Source organism: Sus scrofa, chromosome 5 (genome assembly GCF_054392235.1).
Source record: "Sus scrofa isolate SSC_HxYL_T2T_F1_AM1 chromosome 5, Sscrofa_HxYL_maternal_Yorkshire_Landrace_v2.0, whole genome shotgun sequence".
Classification (NCBI taxonomy): domain Eukaryota; kingdom Metazoa; phylum Chordata; class Mammalia; order Artiodactyla; family Suidae; genus Sus; species Sus scrofa.
In genome coordinates this window covers 70,931,565-70,950,785 of record NC_139387.1, presented here as the reverse complement: position 1 = coordinate 70,950,785, position 19,221 = coordinate 70,931,565, and the positions used below count along the sequence as shown (strand labels likewise).

General features: G+C 50.0%; 1 protein-coding gene across 3 annotated transcripts; it reads right to left on the bottom strand.

Annotated features, from left to right (window-relative positions):
• Positions 1–4,471: 4,471 nt before the first annotated feature.
• On the bottom strand, positions 4,472–17,264 carry MLF2 (myeloid leukemia factor 2). 3 transcript variants are annotated; one of them, XR_014803911.1, is made up of 11 exons: positions 17,094–17,264; positions 16,437–16,514; positions 16,087–16,213; positions 15,840–15,875; positions 14,732–14,785; positions 14,272–14,400; positions 13,919–14,078; positions 12,948–13,160; positions 11,289–12,440; positions 8,934–8,966; positions 4,472–5,284 (listed from the first exon to the last, which is right to left on the bottom strand). XR_014803911.1 is itself a non-coding variant. In XM_013987431.3 (9 exons), the coding sequence occupies exons 2-8, from the start codon at positions 16,484–16,486 to the stop codon at positions 12,973–12,975; spliced, it is 744 nt and encodes a 247-aa protein (XP_013842885.1). In that variant the 5' UTR covers positions 16,487–16,514; positions 16,924–17,264; the 3' UTR covers positions 11,967–12,440; positions 12,948–12,972. The 3 variants fall into 3 exon arrangements, 2 of the variants coding, with proteins under 2 accessions (XP_013842885.1, XP_013842879.1); XM_013987431.3 differs by lacking the exons at positions 4,472–5,284; positions 8,934–8,966 and having other exon boundaries at positions 11,967–12,440; positions 16,924–17,264; XM_013987425.3 differs by lacking the exons at positions 4,472–5,284; positions 8,934–8,966 and having other exon boundaries at positions 11,967–12,440; positions 17,032–17,264.
• Positions 17,265–19,221: the final 1,957 nt, after the last annotated feature.

Genomic DNA, 19,221 nt, shown 5'->3' with positions numbered 1-19,221 from the left:
GAGGAGGAAGAGAACTTGCCTTCGTGAGAATTCAGAATTTGTGCACATGAAGCAGATGACACTTAGAAGGTCAAGGCAAAGTCTCGAGCTGAAAACAGCAATTGGATTGGGGCACAAGAAGCCCAAAGACAGTATTTCATGAGATCCCATTAAAGAGATTAGAAATTCTCTGCTTAAGTGCATCTTGCAACACAGATGGGTAGAAGGGAGTTTCGAGGGGAAGTCTAGGCAGTGTGTTAGTGCTCTATTACTGTGTAACAAATCACCCTAAAAACCTAATGGCTTAAAACAGCACATGTTTTATTTACCTCGGTTTCTGTGGTTTGGATATTGCAACTAAGCTGAGTTTTCTGCTTCAGGGTTGCTTGGGAGGCGACAGCAGAGCATTGACTAGGGCTGTCTCATCTCAGGGTTCCAGTAGGAAGAACTTTCTTCTGGGCACAACCAGCGATGGTCAGCTGGAATCACCACCTCTGGGTGGTCAGCCTGTGGACCTCATCCTCTGCCTGGTTTGGTCAGAGGCAGCCCCTGTTCATTGGAGCAGGAACCAGAGAGACCATTACGAGCACGGCAGTGAAATCACAGTCTTGTAACCTAATCACAATCTCCCATCACTCTTTCGAGTCCTCAGGTCCAGCCTCGTGACTGTCAGAAGGGAGGGGTCATTGGAAGCCACATCAGAAGTTTCTTACCGCAGGCAAGTGTCTCTTTGGGCCGTGAGCACCAGGACCATCAGGGGAGCTTTTGAAAATGACATATTCCTGGACCCCTCGCCCCCCCTCCCCAGTTCCTCCCGAATTTGAATCTCTGGTGTTGGACCGGAAATGGGACTTGACTGACCTCACTGACCCAGCCCTAAGCTGTGATGTCCCGTTTATATAAGCAGACTTGCCCAGATTAGTGCCACCTTGGATCAGCTAAAAGGCTTCTACTGAAGGGCTGTGGAGGATGGGTGAGCAGGCCCAGGGTCACCATCTGGGAGAGAAGGATGAGCAAAGGCGAAACTTGGAACATAGGGCAAGAGAGAGGTCTGGTCCTGTCCTCTGAGGATGTTAAGTATATGGTTATATAATTAAAAGTGTGACAAGTACTAAGACAAATAGGGTGACATGAAAGCATTTAACAGGGGATCTGCTTCTTGCCTGGGTCAGGAAAGCCTTCCCCAAGGATGTGACCTTTAAACTGAAACTAGAAACCCAAGTGGCAGTTAGCCTGATGAAGGGAAAGGAGAGAGAGTTTTGAGTGGGTGGAATAGTGGGATGAAGCCTAGAGGCAGAAAGCTTTCATCCTGTGATTTTAGCTGCTACTCCCCTAATATGAATTGCATAATTTGGGGGATGGGGCAGCGAATACAATCCTATATTTGTACTTCATTTGTCCAGTCGACTGGTAAATTGACTGAACATCTGAAATAATATAAACCATAATGCATATGTTATACTTCTGGGCATTGGGATTTGGGTTGTTTTTGTTGTTTGTTTGTTTTGGGTTTTTTTTTTTTTTTTTTTTAGGGCCGCACCTGAGGCATACGGAAGTTCCCAGGCTAGGGAATCAAATCGGAGCTACAGGAGTTCCCGTCTTGGCGCAGTGGTTAACGAATCCGACTAGGAACCATGAGGTTGCGGGTTCGATCCCTGGCCTTGCTCAGTGGGTTAATGATCCGGCGTTGCCATGAGCTGTGGTGTAGGTCGCAGACACGGCTCAGATCCTGCGTTGCTGTGGCTCTGGCATAGGCTGGCAGCTATAGCTCCGATTCGACCCCTAGCCTGGGAACCTCCATATGCCGCGAGAGCAGCCCACAAAATAGCAAAAAGACCAAAAAAATAAAAAAAAAATTTAAAAAAAATTAAAAAAAAAAATTAAATCGGAGCTACAGATGCCGGCCCACACCACAGCCACAGCAATACCAGATCTGAGCCTTGTCTAAGACCAATGCCACAGTTCACAGCAATGCCAGATCCTTAACCCAGCGAACAAGGCCAGGGGTCAAACCCTGATCCTCATGGATACCAGTCGGATTCATTTCCGCTGTGCCACAGTGGGAACTCCCAAGTATTTGGGGTTATTTTTGTCTTTTTGCCAATCTGTATTTCCCAATCTTCCTTTGATAATTGCTACTGAAAGCTAGTATCTGTTAAGTCTTTACTGTGGTCAAACACTATTCTGAGTGCTTTATATATATAAACTCAATACCCACCCAAACTTTTGGGATTAATATCATTAATATCACTATTACCCCCTTCTTTTTTTTTTTTTTTTTTGTCTTTTGTCTTTTTTGTCTGTTGTTGTTGTTGTTGCTGTTGTTGCTATTTCTTGGGCCGCTCCCGCGGCATATGGAGGTTCCCAGGCTAGGGGTTGAATCAGAGCTGTAGCCACCGGCCTACGCCAGAGCCACAGCAACGCGGGATCCGAGCCGCGTCTGCAACCTACACCACAGCTCACGGCAACGCCGGATCGTTAACCCACTGAGCAAGGGCAGGGACCGAACCCGCAACCTCATGGTTCCTAGTCGGATTCGTCAACCACTGCGCCACGACGGGAACTCCTATTACCCCCTTCTAAAGATGACAAACGCGGTACAGAGAGGCTAGGTAACCTGCCTAGGGTCACACAGATTCTAAGTGGAGTAGGCACACCCCACCCTGTCTCTCTCACGCTCCTGGACAGAACGCACAGAGCAGTCATCTGAGGTCTATAGTCAATGGTGAACAAAGGAAATATTAGCAGGGAGAGAGACACCAGAATTCAAAGTTCCGCCAGAATTTTGATGGTGAGTTGTACCATCTCTCCCTCCCGCCTCCAGTATTTCCCAGAACAGACTCAAAGGCAGCCCCAAGCCTAGAAGTGTCCATCAGGTGTGAGCTGAAAGGGACTCCTAAGGGTCAGAGAGTGTGGGATATTCCGTGTTTTTCGACCCCCCTTCCCCCGCCCTGCCTCGTCTCTTCTACCTCCAGCCTCAGGGAATAACAGCAGCGCAATGACAGCAGCAATGGCTGGGCAGGCACTTAAACCTCTAGGGAGGAGAACCTTCTTTTTGACCCCAGTTGCTGTGGTCCCAGCAATGCGAGGCAGATCCTCCCTGCTTTTTTCTTTTGTTTGTTTTTTAGGGCCGCGTCTACAGCATTTGGAGGTTCCCAGGCTAGGGGTCGAATCAGAGCTAGAGCCGCCAGCCAGATCCTTGACCCACTGAGTGAGGCCAGATCTGAGCCGCATCTGCAACCTACACCACAGCTCATGGCAACGCCGGATCCTTAACCCATTGAGTAAGGCCAGGGATCAAACCTGCAACCTCTTGGTTCCTAGTTCCCCCTCAGATTCGTTTCCACTGCACCACGACGGGAACTCCTCCCCCCACCACCCCGCTTTTTTCTTTCTCCTCTTGATGCTTGGCCCAAACGCACAGTGAGAAATGCCCTGCAGAGTGGAGAAACTATAAAGAAGCCCTGACATTTTAGCCAGAGGATTGGGAAAGGAAGCCCCAGAGAACCAGAAAGTGTCAGGAGATGGCAGAAAAGGAGGGAAATCAAGAGACCAGTCCCACAGAGCTCTGTGTAGACTCCTGGGCTCACCTTTGAGCTGCACAGGCATGATTATGACCCAAAACACCTTACCGAAGCCTTGGGAACTGAGCTACTGTGCATTCACAGGATGGACCCCTGTCCAGGTCTGACTGGCCACTGGGTGGCACACATGCAGGACTGATCCAGCTAGCATCGCGAATGGAAATTTAAGCCAACCCTGGAACCACAGTGAGAGAAGGCAGATTGCTTGCTAAAATAAAGATATTCTCTTTAGGATTTTTCTAAGACCCAGAGTCTCAAAAGAATATTCAGAAATCCAGGGTACAATCCAAAATCACTCAGCATAACAAAGAACTCTCCAGGAAAAGACAACCAATTCCAAGATGAGAGAAGTGTTGGAATGCAAAACAAGGAAGTATAACCATACCGGAAGAGGAAAAGGAGAGCACTTGTCTTTTCTGGCTGCACCCCCACCCTGCCTCCTGCATGTGGAGCACCCAGGCTGGGATCAGATCAGGATCCTTAATCCACTCTGCTGGGCTAGGGATCCAACCTATATCCAAGTGCTCCCAAAACATGGCCAATCCTGTTGCGCCACAGCAGGAACTCCCAAGAAAGAGCAACAGACAGGTTAATACAGATTGTTTTCCTCTTAAATTCTTTAAAATGTTTATTCCAGGAGATCCCGTCGTGGCACAGTGGTTAACGAATCCGACTAGGAACCATGAGGTTGCGGGTTCGGTCCCTGCCCTTGCTCAGTGGGTTAACAATCCGGCGTTGCCGTGAGCTGTGGTGTAGGTTGCAGACGCGGCTCGGATCCTGCGTTGCTGTGGCTCTGGCGTAGGCCGGTGGCTACAGCTCCGATTCAACCCCTAGCCTGGGAACCTCCATATGCCGCGGGAGCGGCCCAAGAAATAGCAACAACAACAAAAGACAAAAAGACAAAAGACAAAAAAAAAAAAAAAAAATGTTTATTCCAGTTGAAAGGAAAAATTACAAAGCTGTCTGATGGGGTTTTCAGTCTTGTGGGTATAACACACATGACAATTACAACACAAAGGAGTGAAAGTAAAGGGACCTGGGTGATGTCAAGTTTCCACATTTAGAAGGAAGTGGTGAGATGCAAGTTCTCAGTGAACTGTGAACATACATGTTTTATAATCTCTAGAGCAGGAGTTAGCACACTATAGCCCACAGGCTAAATCCAGCCCACTACTTGTTTTTGTAAATAAAATTTTATTGGAACAGGAATTCCCGTCGTGGCTCAGTGGTTAACGAATCCAACTAGGAACCATGAGGTTGTGAGTTCGATCCCTGGCCTTGCTCAGTGGGTTAAGGATCAGGCATTGCCGTGAGCTGTGGTGTAGGTTGAAGACCCGGCTCGGATCCTGCGTTGCTGTGGCTCTGGTGTAGGCCAGTGGCTACAGCTCTGATTGGACCCCGAGCCTGGGAACATCCATGTGCCGGGGTGTGGCCCTAGAAAAAACAAAAAAATTTTTTTTATTGGAGCATAATTACTCTTCATTCATTTACATACGGTCTGTGGCTGCCCTAGCACTGTGGTGTCAGAATTGTGTGATGGAGTTCCCTTTGTGACTAAGTAGGTTAAGAATTCGACTAGTATCCATAAAGATGCAGGTTCAATCTCTGGCCTCACTCAGTGGGTTGGGATCTGGTATTGCTATGAGCTGTGGTGTAGGCCGGCCGCTGCAGCTCCAATTTGATCCCTAGCCCGGGAACTTTTCTATGTCTCAGTTGCTGCCCTAAAAAAAAAAAAAAAGAATTGTGTGATGCAACAAATATTGTGTAGCCTGCAAAGCCCAACATATGTACTATCTGGCCAGTAAAAGCCTGGCAATTCTGCTCTAGAGAAACCACTTAAAAATTAGTAAAAAAAAAAAAAATCTCTAGGAGTGCCCGTTGTGGTGCAGCAGAAACAAACCCGACTAGGAACCATGAGGTCTTGGTTTTGACCCCTGACCTTGCTCACTGGGTTGAGGATCTGGCCCTGTTGTGAGCTGTGGTGTTGGTTGCAGGCTCGGTTGGGATCTGATGTTGCTGTGGCTGTGGTATAGGCTGGCAGCTCTATCTCCAATTGGACCCCTAACCTGGGAACCCCCATATGCCGCAGGTCTGGTGCTAAAAAGCAAAAAAAAAAAAAAAAACAAAAAAAATCTCTAAAGTGGAATACTAAATAATATCCAAATAAACCAAAAGAAGGCTGGAATGTGGACATGGTCAAGTTATAAACTGAGTCCTGGACAGAAACAAGTAATAAATTGATAGAAATAATCCAAACATAATAATTATGTTAAAAATAAATAGCCTGGAGTTCCCGTCGTGGCGCAGTGGTTAACGAATCCGACTAGGAACCATGAGGTTGCGGGTTCGATCCCTGGCCTTGCTCAGTGGGTTAACGATCCGGCATTGCCGTGAGCTGTGGTGTAGGTTGCAGACGCGGCTCGGATCCCGCGTTGCTGTGGCTCTGGCGTAGGCCGGTGGCTACAGCTCCGATTGAACCCCTAGCCTGGGAACCTCCATATGCCGCGGGAGCGGCCCAAGAAATAGCAACAACAACAACAACAAAAAGACAAAAGACAAAAGACAAAAAAAAAAAAAAATAGCCTGAGTACCAATTAAAAGTCAGAAATTAGGAGTTCCCACTGTGGCACAATAGGATCAGCAGCATCTTGGGAGCACTGGGTTTGATCCTTGGGACAGTGGGTTAAAGATACGGCATTGCTGCAGCTGTGGCTTAGGCCGAGATTGCAACTCAGATATGGACCCTGGCCCAGGAACTCCATATGCTGAGGGGCAAAAGTCAAAAATTATCAAAATGGATTTTACAAAAAAGATGCAAACTATGTTGTATTTTAAAAACCCATTTTTTAAGTATGACATGAGTGGGTTAAGTGGGTTAAAAGTAAAAGAATGGGAAAGAATGTACCATGCAAATACTAATCAAAAGAAAGCTGGAGTGGCTGTAATAATATCAGACAAATTGACTTCAGACCAAAGAAAATTACCAGGGATAAAGAAGAACATTGAAGAACAATGGTAAAAACTTTAGTTCTCCAAGAAAACATGATTTTAAATGTCCCTGCATCTAACGACAGAGCTTCAAAATACATGAAGCAAAACCTGATATCAAGGAGAGAATGAGCAAATTCATAATAATAGTAAAAAATGTCAAAACTGCTCTCCTAGTAATCAACAGAACAGTAAACAAAATCAGTGAATATATAGAAGTAATAGAACCGAATGATGCCATCAACCAACAGGAACTAACTGGCATTTATAGAAAATTCTCCCAACACAGCAGAATACACATTTTTTTTCCCCAAGTGCACATTGAACATTTACTGAGATAGGTAGTAAAACAAGTCCCAAAAAATTAAAAAGTTACAGTCATGCAAAGTATATATTTGACCATAGTGGAATTAAAATTAGAAATCAATAACAGAAAAATAACAGGGAAATTGGCAAATACTTGCCAGATACAAAACAAAACACTTCTAAACCCAGGGATCAAAGAGGTGATCTCAAGAGAAATTAGAAAATATTGTGAACTTAACAAGAAGGAAAATACAAAATAGCAAAATATATGAGATGCAACTAAAGCAGTGATCATAGGAAAAATTACGGCATAAAAATGCTTCCATTGGAGTTCCCGTGGTGGCTCACTGGTTAACAAATCCGACTAAGAAAGATGAGGTTGCAGGTTCGATCTCTGGCCTTGCTCAGTGGGTTAAGGATCCAGTGTTGCCGTGAGCTGTGGTGTAGGTTGCAGACATGGTTCGGATCCCGTGTTGCTGTGGTTCCGGTGTAGGCCGGCGGCTACAGCTCCGATTAGACCCCTAGCCTGGGAACCTCCATATGCTGCGGGAGTGGCCCTAGAAAAGGCAAAAAGACCAAAAAAAAAAAAAAAAAGCTTCTATTAGTAAAGAGGGTCTGAAGTCAACAATCTGCACATCTACCTTGGGAAGGTACATAAAGAAGAGCAAAAATAAGCAGAAAGCAAGCAGAAGGGAAACATAAAAGCAGAAAATAATTGAAAACAGAAAAGAAAAAGCCATGAAATCAAAAATTGATTCTTTAAAAAGATCAGTAAGATTGATGAACCTCTGGCCATGTTGACCAAAAAGAATAAAGAGAAAGAGAACAGAGAAGATACAAATAAACAATATCAGGAATAAGCAGTTCCAGCTGTGGTGCAATGGGATCAGCCGCATCACTGTAGCGCCAGGATGCATTTTGATCCCCGGCCCGGCACAGTGGATTAAAGGATCTGGCATTGCTGCAGTTGCAGCATAGGTTGCAACTGCGCTCAGATCTGATCCCTGGCGAGGAAACTCCATCTGCTGCTGGGCAGCCAAAAAAGAGAACAACAACAGCAAAATACAACATCAGGAAAAAAAAAAGAAGATACCATGGCACACCCCTCAGACATTAAAAGATTAGGAAGGGAATACTGTAAATGATTCTACACAAAAATTCAACTTAGATGAAACAGACCAACTCTGAAAGCCAGGAGCTATATCAAAACTCAATCAAGAAGAGAGATGTAAATATAAATGTACGACGATAATACTTTCAGAAGACAGCTGAGGAAAATTTTAGTTACCAGGAAATAAGCCCAGTACTCTTAGATGTGACACCAAAAATACGATCCGTAAAAGAAAAAAGTGGTAAGTTGGACTTCATCAAAATTCAGAACTTTTGCTTTGAAAAAGACAACATCAAGAGGAGGAAGAGACAAACTACAGAGTGGGAGAAAATATTTGCAGATCTATTCCTAACAAAGGACTTCTAATCAGACTATATAAAGAACTCAACAGTAGGAAAATAACCTGATTTTGAAAAAGGGCTGAAAGACTTAGATACTTCCTCAAAAAAGGCTATAACGATGAAAAAGAAGTGCATGAGAGGATGTTCCCCATCATAAATCATCAGGGAAATACAAATTAAAACCATGGATGAGATGGACTGGGAGTTTGGGGTTAGTAGATGCAAATTATTGCATTTGGAGTGGATAAGCAATGAGATCCTGCACAGGGAACTATATCTAATCACTTGTGATGGAACATGATGGAGGATAATGTGAGAAAAAGAATGTGTATATAACTAGTTCGCTTTGCTCTACAGTAGAAATTGATAGAACATTGTAAATCAACTATAATAGAAAAAAATCTTAAAAAAATACAACCACGGTCAGATATCTATAAATACCTCACTGTGAGTAAAATACCCACACACCTAATAGAACAGGTAAAAATAAAATAAAAACTCACAATACCAACTGCTGCCAAGAATGCAAAGCAACTGGAGCTCTTACATTGCCGGTGGGAATGCAAAATGGTGCAGTCACTCTGGGAAACAGGCATATTCTCACAAAATTAAATATGCACTTACCATATGACCCAGCAATTCCACGCCATTTCACTCCTAAAGAAATTAAAACATGTTCAAATGTGTACATGAATATTGTAGCAGTTCTCTTCATAATGCCCCAAACTGGAAACAACTCGAATGTTCTCTGACAGATGAATGCATAAACTATGAACACACAGTAGAATAGTACTTAGCACTAGAAAGGAGTGAACTATTAATACATCCAACGCGAGTGCATCTGAAAGGCATCATGCTGAGTGAGTGTGAGAGCCACTCTCAAAAGGTTACATTCCACAGGCAACACCTTTCTTGCTGGTTTGCTACAGAGCGAGTCACGTGAATTTTTCATTTCCTAGTGCATATAAAAGTTATGTTTAAACTATACTGTAGTCTAGTATATGTGTACTTGCCTTATGTCTAAAAAAACTCCATACATCAATTTAAAAACACTTCTTTGCTAAAAAAATGCTAACCATCACCTGAGCCTTCAGCAACTCGTAATCTTTTTGCAATCGTAGCATCAAAGATCATTGATCGCAGATCACCATCACAAATATAAGAATGAGAGGAGTTCCCGTGGTGGCTCAGTGGTTAACGAATCCGACGGGGAACCATGAGGTTGTGGCTTTGATCCCTGGCCTCACTCAGTGGGTTAAGGATCCGGTGTTGCCGTGAGTTGTGGTGTAGGTCGCAGACGCGGCTCGGATCTGGCGTTGCTGTGGCTCTGGTGTGGGCCGGTGGCTACAGCTCCAATTAGACGCCTAGCCTGATCCTTAACCCACTGAGTGAGGCCAGGGATCAAATCCACAATCTCATGATTCCCAGTCGGATTCGATAACCACTGAGCCACGACGGGAACTCCCTGGAAGTATTTTAGGAGTCCTGAGCATAGAAGGGGGCCTGAGGACCAGCAGGGAGCAAGCACTGGAGATGCAGGATGGGGGTGGGGCCCCCCGGGTGGGGGTGGGGGTGGAGACCAGGCATCTGAATCCCACACACTGAGTCAAATGCTTCCTCAGTACTAACTCAACTCACTTGCAAAATTCTGAGGTATGAATCCACATCCCCACTGCCACCAGCACCTAGAAAAAGGCCCATTTTATAAAACTGACATTGAGAGTTTAAGAATCTTCCCCAGGGCCAGAGGTAAGCGGTGGGGCCCAAGCTTGCTTATGCTTGTCTCTTCACAATTTCACTCTGCTCTCTTAGTCTCCCATCAACATCAGCCTCTCCCAAGCCAGAATTTTCTGGGGTAGGGGAAATAATCTGAGTCTAGCCATGTCCTCTGGGCACCTGTTAGGTGGAGGGCTGGCCATTGTGAATGAGGCTGGGCCAGTTGCGAGAGCTCATGAGAAGTAAACACTCAGCATCCCGAGAGCCTTTCCCTGCTCCCTTGTCCTCACTGCATGTGGCAGCCAGGGAGGGAATGCGCCAGCGGGGTGGCTCTAGAGCACCCCACTCAACTCTGCTAATACCTACCTTCCCACCACCAAAGATGGTATCCTTGCCCGAGGAATAACTGCTGGGTTGCAGGCTAGTCCTCACCCAAGAGCGGAGGGCAGGGGTGAAAACTGATTGGTTCATGTGTCTGCCAGCGGGGACCCGAATGGGAAAGCTTGTGAAACACTAGGGGACTGACTCACCTAGATTGAAATCAGGGCACCCTTTGCCTTGCTCCAGCCCCCACTCACAACTACACCCCAAAGTGTGGGCACTAGAACTGGAATCCAGGTTGAGATTGGCCTTGACCTATAGCCTGATTTTGGAGCTAGAGGTGACCTCCATGGCGTGGAGATCCAGGGAAATGAGTGACCTGCCCAGAACCGCACAGCTGGGTTGGCGGTGGAGCTGGGCAGCAAAGCCCGGTGAGCTTTCACCTGCCCGCTCCTCGGGAGGCTGAGGACAGGTCCTCCCGCTCCCAGGGGAAGGCACTGTGTGTCACCTGTGCAGAGCTCCCTCACCCACAGCTCAGCAACCTGGGGCGGAGCTGCATTCTCTGCCTTTCTTTCTTTCAGCCACTGCGTTGATCCTTTCAGCCACTGCGTTGATCCCTTGACGCTGGCCCTGCATCTCCAGCAGCCTGTTAAACAAGCCTGAGTACCCGCCCTGGGCTAGGACATCAGTGCCCATGTGTCAAGCTCACCTCAGTCTCTGCTCATGAACTGGACACATCCTCTTGAATCGACTTATGACTCAATGACACAGGGAACATTCCCCTTTCCCTGAGAGGACCCAGGGCCTCAGGTGGGTTGTTTTGCCTTCGATTTACCAGGGACAAGGACTGAGGGATGTTGATAAAGCAGAAACCGCCCCCCGACTCTCACAAGCCCTTGTCATCATCACTGATGAGATCCCGAAAGGAACAGGGCGACCCACCTGGCTGAGCCGGGTTGAGCAAGAGTGAAGGTCTTGAGAAATTTGAGCACCTCGGGCCCTTCCAGAGCCGCTCAGGTTCCAGGCTAGTTTTCTTCTCTAGTCTCCTTCCCTGGGCTCAAATTCTCATCAACTGGGCCTGGTGGGTCTGAATAACACTGCCCAGGCATGTTCCTCCCCCTCGAGGACCTGAGTGGGGTTATGTGGGCTCCTTCCTGCTCTGCAACCCCCGTGTTCCACCTATAGCCCAGGCGAGAAGCGGTGACCAAGGGACGATGGGGAGAAAACTCCCCAGGCAGTGGGGAGGTAGGCCCTGCATCCCTGACAAGTGAAGGGTCCGCTCCCGGCAAAAGCGAGGAAGGGAGCCGGCAGGACAGCTGCTGTCGTTGTCACCCCGAGCCTGGCCCAGCCCAGCCGTGTTCCGTGGTGGCTTCTCACCCGCCAGAGCTCTGACAGCCCCACTGTTGTTACCCGTGAGGTGCTGGGCTGGAACCCAAGTTAAGAGAGCGACACAAGGGAAGGTAAGACGGTGCCGAGGAAGATGCAGGAGGGTTGAAATTGAACAGGGAAAAGATCAAAAGCAAAGCCAAGACCTTACTGGGTTTTTTTTCCATTCTCCTTTATTCCATAAACACCTAGTTAGTTACAACTTGCACAAATCAAAAAAATAAAGGCAGAGAAGGGCATGGGGAAGAGCTTTGTGATGTGCAGGGGGTGGGAAGGGAGGAAGGGTTGGGAACCGTCCTCTCCTTCCACATGCAGCCCTGGATGTGGGCAATGGCCCCTGCAGCGGGGAATCTGAGGGGGAGGTGGGCAAAGATCCAGGGTCGCTGAGGGGTGGACGAAGCCCCTAAACCCAGAGCTCGCCCCCAAAGCCCCTTCAATGCATGGCAGGGGTGGAACAGGGAAGGTGAGGAGGTTCCGAGATGGAGCAGCAGAGTGAAAAAATCAAGTTAGCGGATACAGGGGTGGAATCATCATGGTAAGGAGATTAACGCAGGAAAAAGTGGGGAAAGGGGCAGTGAGAGGTCCTCCCTGAGACCCCCAGGGAGAGGTGGGGGCCAGCTTGCCTGTTAATTTAATATTAAATTGGGAGTGGGAGCTGAAGAGGAAAAGTTATTTCAGGGGATGACTTCTCAGCCTCTCAGCCTGTCCCTGGAGGGGAAGAGAAAAGCACAGGTCAAAGGGAAGAAAACACTGGAGTTGCCATCGTGGCGCAGTGGTTAATGAATCCGACTAGGAACCATGAGGTTGTGGGTTCAATCCCTGGCCTCACTCAGTGGATTAAGGATCCAACGTCGCTGTGAGCTGTGGTGTAGGTCACAGATGTGGCTCTGGCATAGGCCAGCAGCTACAGTTCCAATTAGACCTCTAACCTGGGAACCTCCATATGCTGTGAGAGCGGCCCTAGAAAATGCAAAGACAAAAAAAAAAAAAAAAAAAGAAAAAAGAAAACATAAAGCCAGGAGTTGGGCCTAATCCCCTATTCCAGCCAGAGGACTGTTCTTTCTGTACTGGTTAAAACTTCTACTATCAAAGGCCATGTTTGCCGGGTGCCCTGACTGTTCCTGCCTCAAGGCCCAGAGGCTGCACAGGACACTCCCGGCTCCCCGCCCATGCTTGACACCTTAAACCCGGCCCCCACCCCCCATGGGTACTTACAAGAGAGGCTGAGGGCTCAGGGCCCTCACCAGTCATAGCGGCGGGGCTGTCGGGATGGGGAGTCCTCGGGGCCCTGTATAGCCAGGCGGGGAGGCCCCTCAGCCCTTCGTCCCCCGCCCCCTGAAGCCTCATGCCGGCGAAATTCCAGAGGGCGCTGCTGCCGGTATCGGGAGGTCTCCCTCCGCCACTCATCGTCAAATGCTGCGGCTTCACCTGAAGAGGACAGAAACCAGTCATGTCTGTACCGCCTGGCTTCCCGAGGCTGTCACAGGCCCTAAGACCAAAACCCAGAGCGACGGCTCAAAGTGTGTGTGTGTGTGTCTGTCTGTCTGTATGTCACAGGCCCTAAGTGTGTGTGTGTGTGTATCTGTCTGTCACAGGCCCTAAGTGTGTGTGTGTGTGTGTGTGTGTGTGTGTGTGTGTGTGTGAGGGGTGCTGGTAAGGGAGGGGAACAACTGGCTTAGCAATTTTGGATTCAAACTGGAAGCCACGAGAAGGCTGAAATCAGGAATGGGATAATTAGTGAAGGAGCACAGTCCCACGCACACAATAAGTTTTCTTCTTTGTCGTTTTATGGCTGCACCTGTGGCATATGGAAGTTCCCAGGCTAGGAATCTGAGCGGCACACCACAGCTCATGGCAACGCCGGATCCTTAACCCACTAAGTGGGGCCAGGGATCGAACCCTCATCCTCATGGATACTAGTTGGGTTCTAAACCTGCTGAGCCCCAACAGGAACGCCTAAGTTTTCAATATTTGACTTAGGTGACAGCTTGCCCTCCTTGGTGAGGACATCAGCAGCACCTAACTCAGCTCTAAGCTGACAAAAAAGCTCCAAGCAAACTAAGAACATGGGGCTCATCCATAACCTTGCCCAAGAAATATCTGTGCAGGGTGGGTGAGAAAGCTGCTCTCCCCTAGTGCAGGGACTGGGACTAGGGGCTGAGGGGGCCAGAAGGGGGAGGGCTCACTCTCATCCAGGTTGATGTAGTCCTGCCGCTCCTCCTGGTCCCCTGTGCGGTGGTTTCGGGAGCGCTGCAGGATGTGAGCCCGGTCTCGGATGTGATGCCCGATGGACATCTGCTCCAGCCCGCTGTCCGAGTCCCGGACGGTCCTCCGAGTCTCCCGGATCTGGAGTGAGGCGCAGCATGGCACACTCAGCGGCTCCTTCCAAAGCCTGGTTACGCTAGCCCAGCCAGCCCCACACCGGCCCAGCCAGACTGCCCTCTACCAGACCCTGAAAGATGCCACCAGGTTCTCTGTGGGTGCGATTTAAACCCCCCACCCCCCACTCCCTCTGGGTGGCCGTTGCCCTCCAACTCACCCCGCCTGGGGCCGAGCGCATCTCGGAAGTCTCCTGGTAGACCTTGGGGGCACCGTCGCCCGTGTTGGAGTAGGAGATGACAGTGGAGGACGAAAAGGTCTGGCAATTACCTCCGGCTGTCATGTGCTCCTGAGCCGGGAAGGAAGAGCAGGGAGGAGTGGGGAGGGGGTCACTTCTGGAGAAGGGACCCGTCCCTTCGACGACAGCCTGTTCCTGCCAGTATCTTCTTCACAAAAGGTGAGAACTGAGACGTCATCAGGACCCATCATAACCCCCCAAATCCTCTAAGCCCAACAATAAACCACAAGGACCTTAAGAGACGAGGCCTTATCGCACACCTCATTAGATGTGCTGCTGCCCAGTCACCTCATCCAGCTTGCTGGCTTCACAAGCACCTCCCAGCTCCTCCCCAGCCATGACAGGAATGGGACTGGGCAAGAAGATGGGACAAGATTCTCACCATGTTCCCAATCATGTCGTTCATCATCCCAAACATGTCCATGAAGCCGCCCGACTGGAGCAAAGAGATGAAAACAATCAGGAAGCAGGGCTGCACCCAGAGGAGCCCACGGGCCATATGGCTACCTGTCCCTTCTCCCCTTCTGTCACATCTAGCAGCTATTCTTCCTCATTCCTCGTGAACGGGACCAGTATGTGGCGTGCCTCCCTCCACACTTCTCTTCCTGTACCCTGCCACCCTCCTCCCTCTCTAGGGCTGCTCTGATCCCATTTCCCTTCCCCTGGTGGCCCTATTTCCTTCTGCCTGTGGGGAGCAAGCCAGAGTTTCTGGATTCTAACCTATAAAAGGGTTGGTCAGGAAGCTGTAAAGATATATCATCTTAAAAACATCTCTGGTTGGCCTTTATTTTTTTAATTTTAACTTAAAATTTTGATTTTATTTAATTTTACTTTTTTGTTTTTTGTCTTTTTAGGGCCGCTCTCATGGCATATGGAGGTTCCCAGGCTAGGGGTCCAATCGGAACTACAGCTGCTGGCCTAGGCCAGAGCCACAGCAACGCAGGATCCGAGCCACATCTGTGACCTACACCACAGCTCACAACAACAGATCCTTAACCCACTGAGCGAGGCCAGGGATCGAACCCACAACCTTATTGTTCCTAGTCAGATTCATTTCCACTGTACCACAATCGGAACTCCATCCAGTTGGCCCTTCTACAACACCTCTCTTCTCAAAAGAACACAAACTTTTTTTTTTTTTGGCCTCACCCACAACATGCAGAAGTTCCCAGGCCAGGGATCGAACCCTGGCCATGGCAGTGACACTGCCGGATCCTTAACCCACTGAGCCACCAGGGAACTCCTCAAAAGAACACACTTTGCCAGGCAATTACATCTTCCTAATGGGCACAGCGTTGAGGACAGGAGCCAGTGAGTTGGCATCTTGAACTCACAGGACTCATAGCACACAGCGGGCCCAGGGCTTGTGAACACTATGGGAGGATTCTAGGGTTACTACCCACAAGGCTATTCCAGAGGCACATTTGGAAATAATACCTAAGGGTATAGAGCATGTACGAGAAGGATATTAAGAGAGGAGGAGGACTCACCATTCCCAGCATCCCAAAGGGAGAGACGGCCCCAGGCTACAGGAACAGATAAGGAACAAGAATGAGAGACCACTTCCTAGCTCATTACTGTCCCAAACCAAGCCCTCAACAGGGGATCACAAAACCTGTTTTCCAGACCCCTCTGCCCACTTGCTAAGCCGGCCATTGTGCAAGAAAAATCAAGCACTTTGATACAACCACCCTCCAACCTTTCTTCTGGTCTCAGGTCTGTTGCACCACCATTTACCTGCATCCTGCGGCTGGCAGGCCTGGTCCCTGGCATGCTGCCATCTGTGATGCTGAGGAAGGGGCTGTATCCAAAGCCACCCGACAACATCCGGTTCATGTGCTGACGGTGAATGGCAAAGGGGTCCCTGTGCATGGGGTGTATACCGTGTGGGCTTAGAAAGGCCAGCAGTCAACGCCTCCCCGCCCCCGCCAAGAAAACAGCCTTAGGGAACCAGGAGCACAGACTTCCCCTCAAAGTCTGAGCTGGGGCTGAGCAGCAACGGGAGGCCCTGAGTCCATCTGAACTACTCGGAGACCTGATGTGGAGCGGATGCGTGCTCTAGCGCGTGAGGGGGCGGGGATACTCACATCAAGAACATGGGGTCCTCAGGCTCCACGTCCCTCATGAAGCGGAACATCCTGATTTTAGCTCCAGGGGGCTCCACACTGTGAAGATGTGGAGGCTCAGATTTTGGAGGCGGCCAGGCTTTTTTGCACATCCGCTCAGGGCAGGGACTCGCAGAGCACTGTCCCTTCCAAATACTGTAACTGACCTCCCCCCGCCCCCAACTCCAGTTGAGACCCTTCTCCAGGTGTTCAACATCACCCTCTAGGGAGAGAAGAGCTTTTCGAACCTCTCTCTGAAAAAGAACCATGGAAAAATTTTCCAAGCCTGTTTTCTGCCTCCCCCACTCATAGTCATCCTCTTCCCAAAGCCCTGGCCAGAAGCATACTTCCCCTCCCCGACGCCACCGTGCCGGAGGCGAATCCCAAGTGCCGGCCCAATAATGACCCCAACCACCCCGCCCCCTCCTCACACCCGGCCGCCGCCAGGCCTCCCCCGGACGGGCCTCACCGTCCTCGCCACGCCTGTCGGCGGCTTCCCCGGCCCCTGCCTCCCCGCCGGGCGAGTAGGAGAGGCGGGCCTGACCCGCTTCCCTCCCCGCATCCCAAGCTCCCGGACCCTCTGCAGCTCAGCGGGCCGTTCCCGCCCCGGACCGGCTGCCTGCTCCGCTCGCGCCTCACCGGTCCCCGATCCGGGCTCAGCGGCCCATCCGGCCGGTCTTGCCTCTCGGGGCGCGGCAGGATCGGGGCTTGCGGCCCGGGACGCGGGATTGGTCCAGGCGTGAGTCCTCGGCCTCCGCGCCGCCTCCTCGCTCAGCTGCCACCTCCTTGCCCCCCCTCGGCCCAAGGATCCCGAACCGCGGCCAGGCCCGGACGGAAGTGACGTCACGATGGGACAGCCCATCCCGGGGCCGAGCCCGCGGAGCTCCGCCCATCAGCGGGCGTGGGCGCCGACGAGGCCGGCTCCCTGGCCGCGGAGTCCTTCTGGGACGAGGGGAGGGGAGACCTCGTTAGTAACCTGGATTTGGGTCCTGTGGACCGGAGGAGGCTCCCTGTTAGTATGTGGAAGAGGAGCAGGGCAGTCCATCCCCCGGGAGGGGAGGAAGAGGACGGGGGCAGATTCCCAGGGGATAGGATGGGCTCCCCGACGAGGTGGGGCGGATCCCCGGGGGAGCATTAAGCAGATTTCTACCGGGGAAGCGATCAACCCGAGAGGGCGGAAGGGCGGCAATTCTGCGGGGGAGGCGCTAGGGCCAGTCGCCCGCAGGAGGAGGTGCGATCCAGGCAGGGGCGGGGTCCCCGGAGTGACGTAGGAGAGGAGGTGACGGTTCCGCCCAGGTTGTCTTCTGGCTTCGAGAACTCAGTTAGGGCAAAGAGATTCCAGTTTGAGGGGCTGGCCGCCAGATGGCGCTCTTCGGCCAGACTGGAACTGCAGCCCATTGGGAACTAGCATTTGAGAGACTCCCGGACCCCACCTCAGTTACCCTGCTGTGAGGGGTCAGACTGGGGAGAGGTCCTAGTTCTGACATCTTTTCGTTTAATGCCACTCTCCCCTTCCTTTTCTCTGACTCCTGTGTCCTCAAGAGCTCCCAGTCCACACTGATCTTTCTTGCCTCTAGTCAGGAAGGTAGGTAGGTCAAGGGTCTAATGTTTTGGAGAGGAGGTGGAGAGCTCCATTAACCCAGATCACCCAGGGGCGGGGTTGGAAAACAGGTCAGGAGACCGACTCTAAGGCCAAAGACTGACACTTTGACACACTAAATGCCTTGCATAAAATCTGGCCCAGCTGGAGAGAAGGGCCCTCCCCCTGGGTGTCAGGATTTGGACTGTCCAGGGTGGACTTTAGACCAGGCTCATCCAAATTCCAGATCTTTTGGTTCTTTACACTGACTGCTGGCTCTGTTCGTGCTTCACGGGGCCTGACAGTGAGAGAGACTTGTTCCCAACCCCAACGCTTCCTTGGGGAAGAGGGGGAAGGTCCCTGGTCACTCAGGAAGAGATAGTGGGAGTGGGGTTTCTCAGGTTTCTTTGGACTTGATCGTTATTAAAGAGGGAAAAAAAGCAGTAACGGAGACATAGGGGGAACGGAGACAGAGAACCTAGAAGCTGGCAAAGCCAAAGAGAAAGACAGAATAAAAGAAAATGTGTTTTCCATTGATATTTCTGGGGAAGAGACTTAGCAGAATCTTTTATCTTCCAGATGCCCTATCTCTGGACATTCTGCCACACGAGTGCCCCTCTTCCTCTTGCCCCCAAACTAGAGCAGTTTGACATGTGATCAAAAGTTGTCCCAGTGACAGTACTGCAGCCCAGACTTAACTAAGTGTGGTCCTCACCTTCCAGCCTCTTCCATTTCATTTCATCATGTCCAGCCTTCAGCGGAATTGGATAAGAGGCAGCTCAGCTTCTAGCCTTCTCCTTTCGTCTTTTTCCATTATCCGGTATCCTCTACCTACTGCCTTTGGGTGCCTAGAGCTCTTTCTCTTCTTCTTTCCCAAACTTAAGAATCTGATATCAGTCATTTTTATCTTTTCATGATTTTATTTATTTATTTTTTGGCTGCCCTGGGGCATACGGAGTTCCCAGGCCAGGGATCAGATCCCAGCCACAGATGTGACCTAAGCCGCAGCTGCTTAAACCACTGTGCCGGGCTGGGGATGGAACCTGCATCCCAGAGCTCCCAAGACGCCCTGGTTCCCATTGCACCACAGCAGGAACTCCACCTTTGCATGATTTTAAAGCAAGGACCTCTCTTAGGAGTATTTCCAAATTACAATTTATCTTCTAATGATGAGACAAAGCTCCAAAC

Bases quoted from the DNA above. Each gene is read 5' to 3' on its own strand.
- MLF2 (XM_013987431.3), bottom strand. From the start codon at position 16,486: ATGTTCCGCTTCATGAGGGACGTGGAGCCTGAGGACCCCATGTTCTTG. The intron at 14,401-14,731 runs GTGAGAATCTTG...TTCCCGGCTCAG, and splicing joins ACGACATGATTGGGAACATG to GAGCACATGACAGCCGGAGG. The intron at 14,079-14,271 runs GTGAGTTGGAGG...GCCTCACTCCAG, and splicing joins TGCGCTCGGCCCCAGGCGGG to ATCCGGGAGACTCGGAGGAC.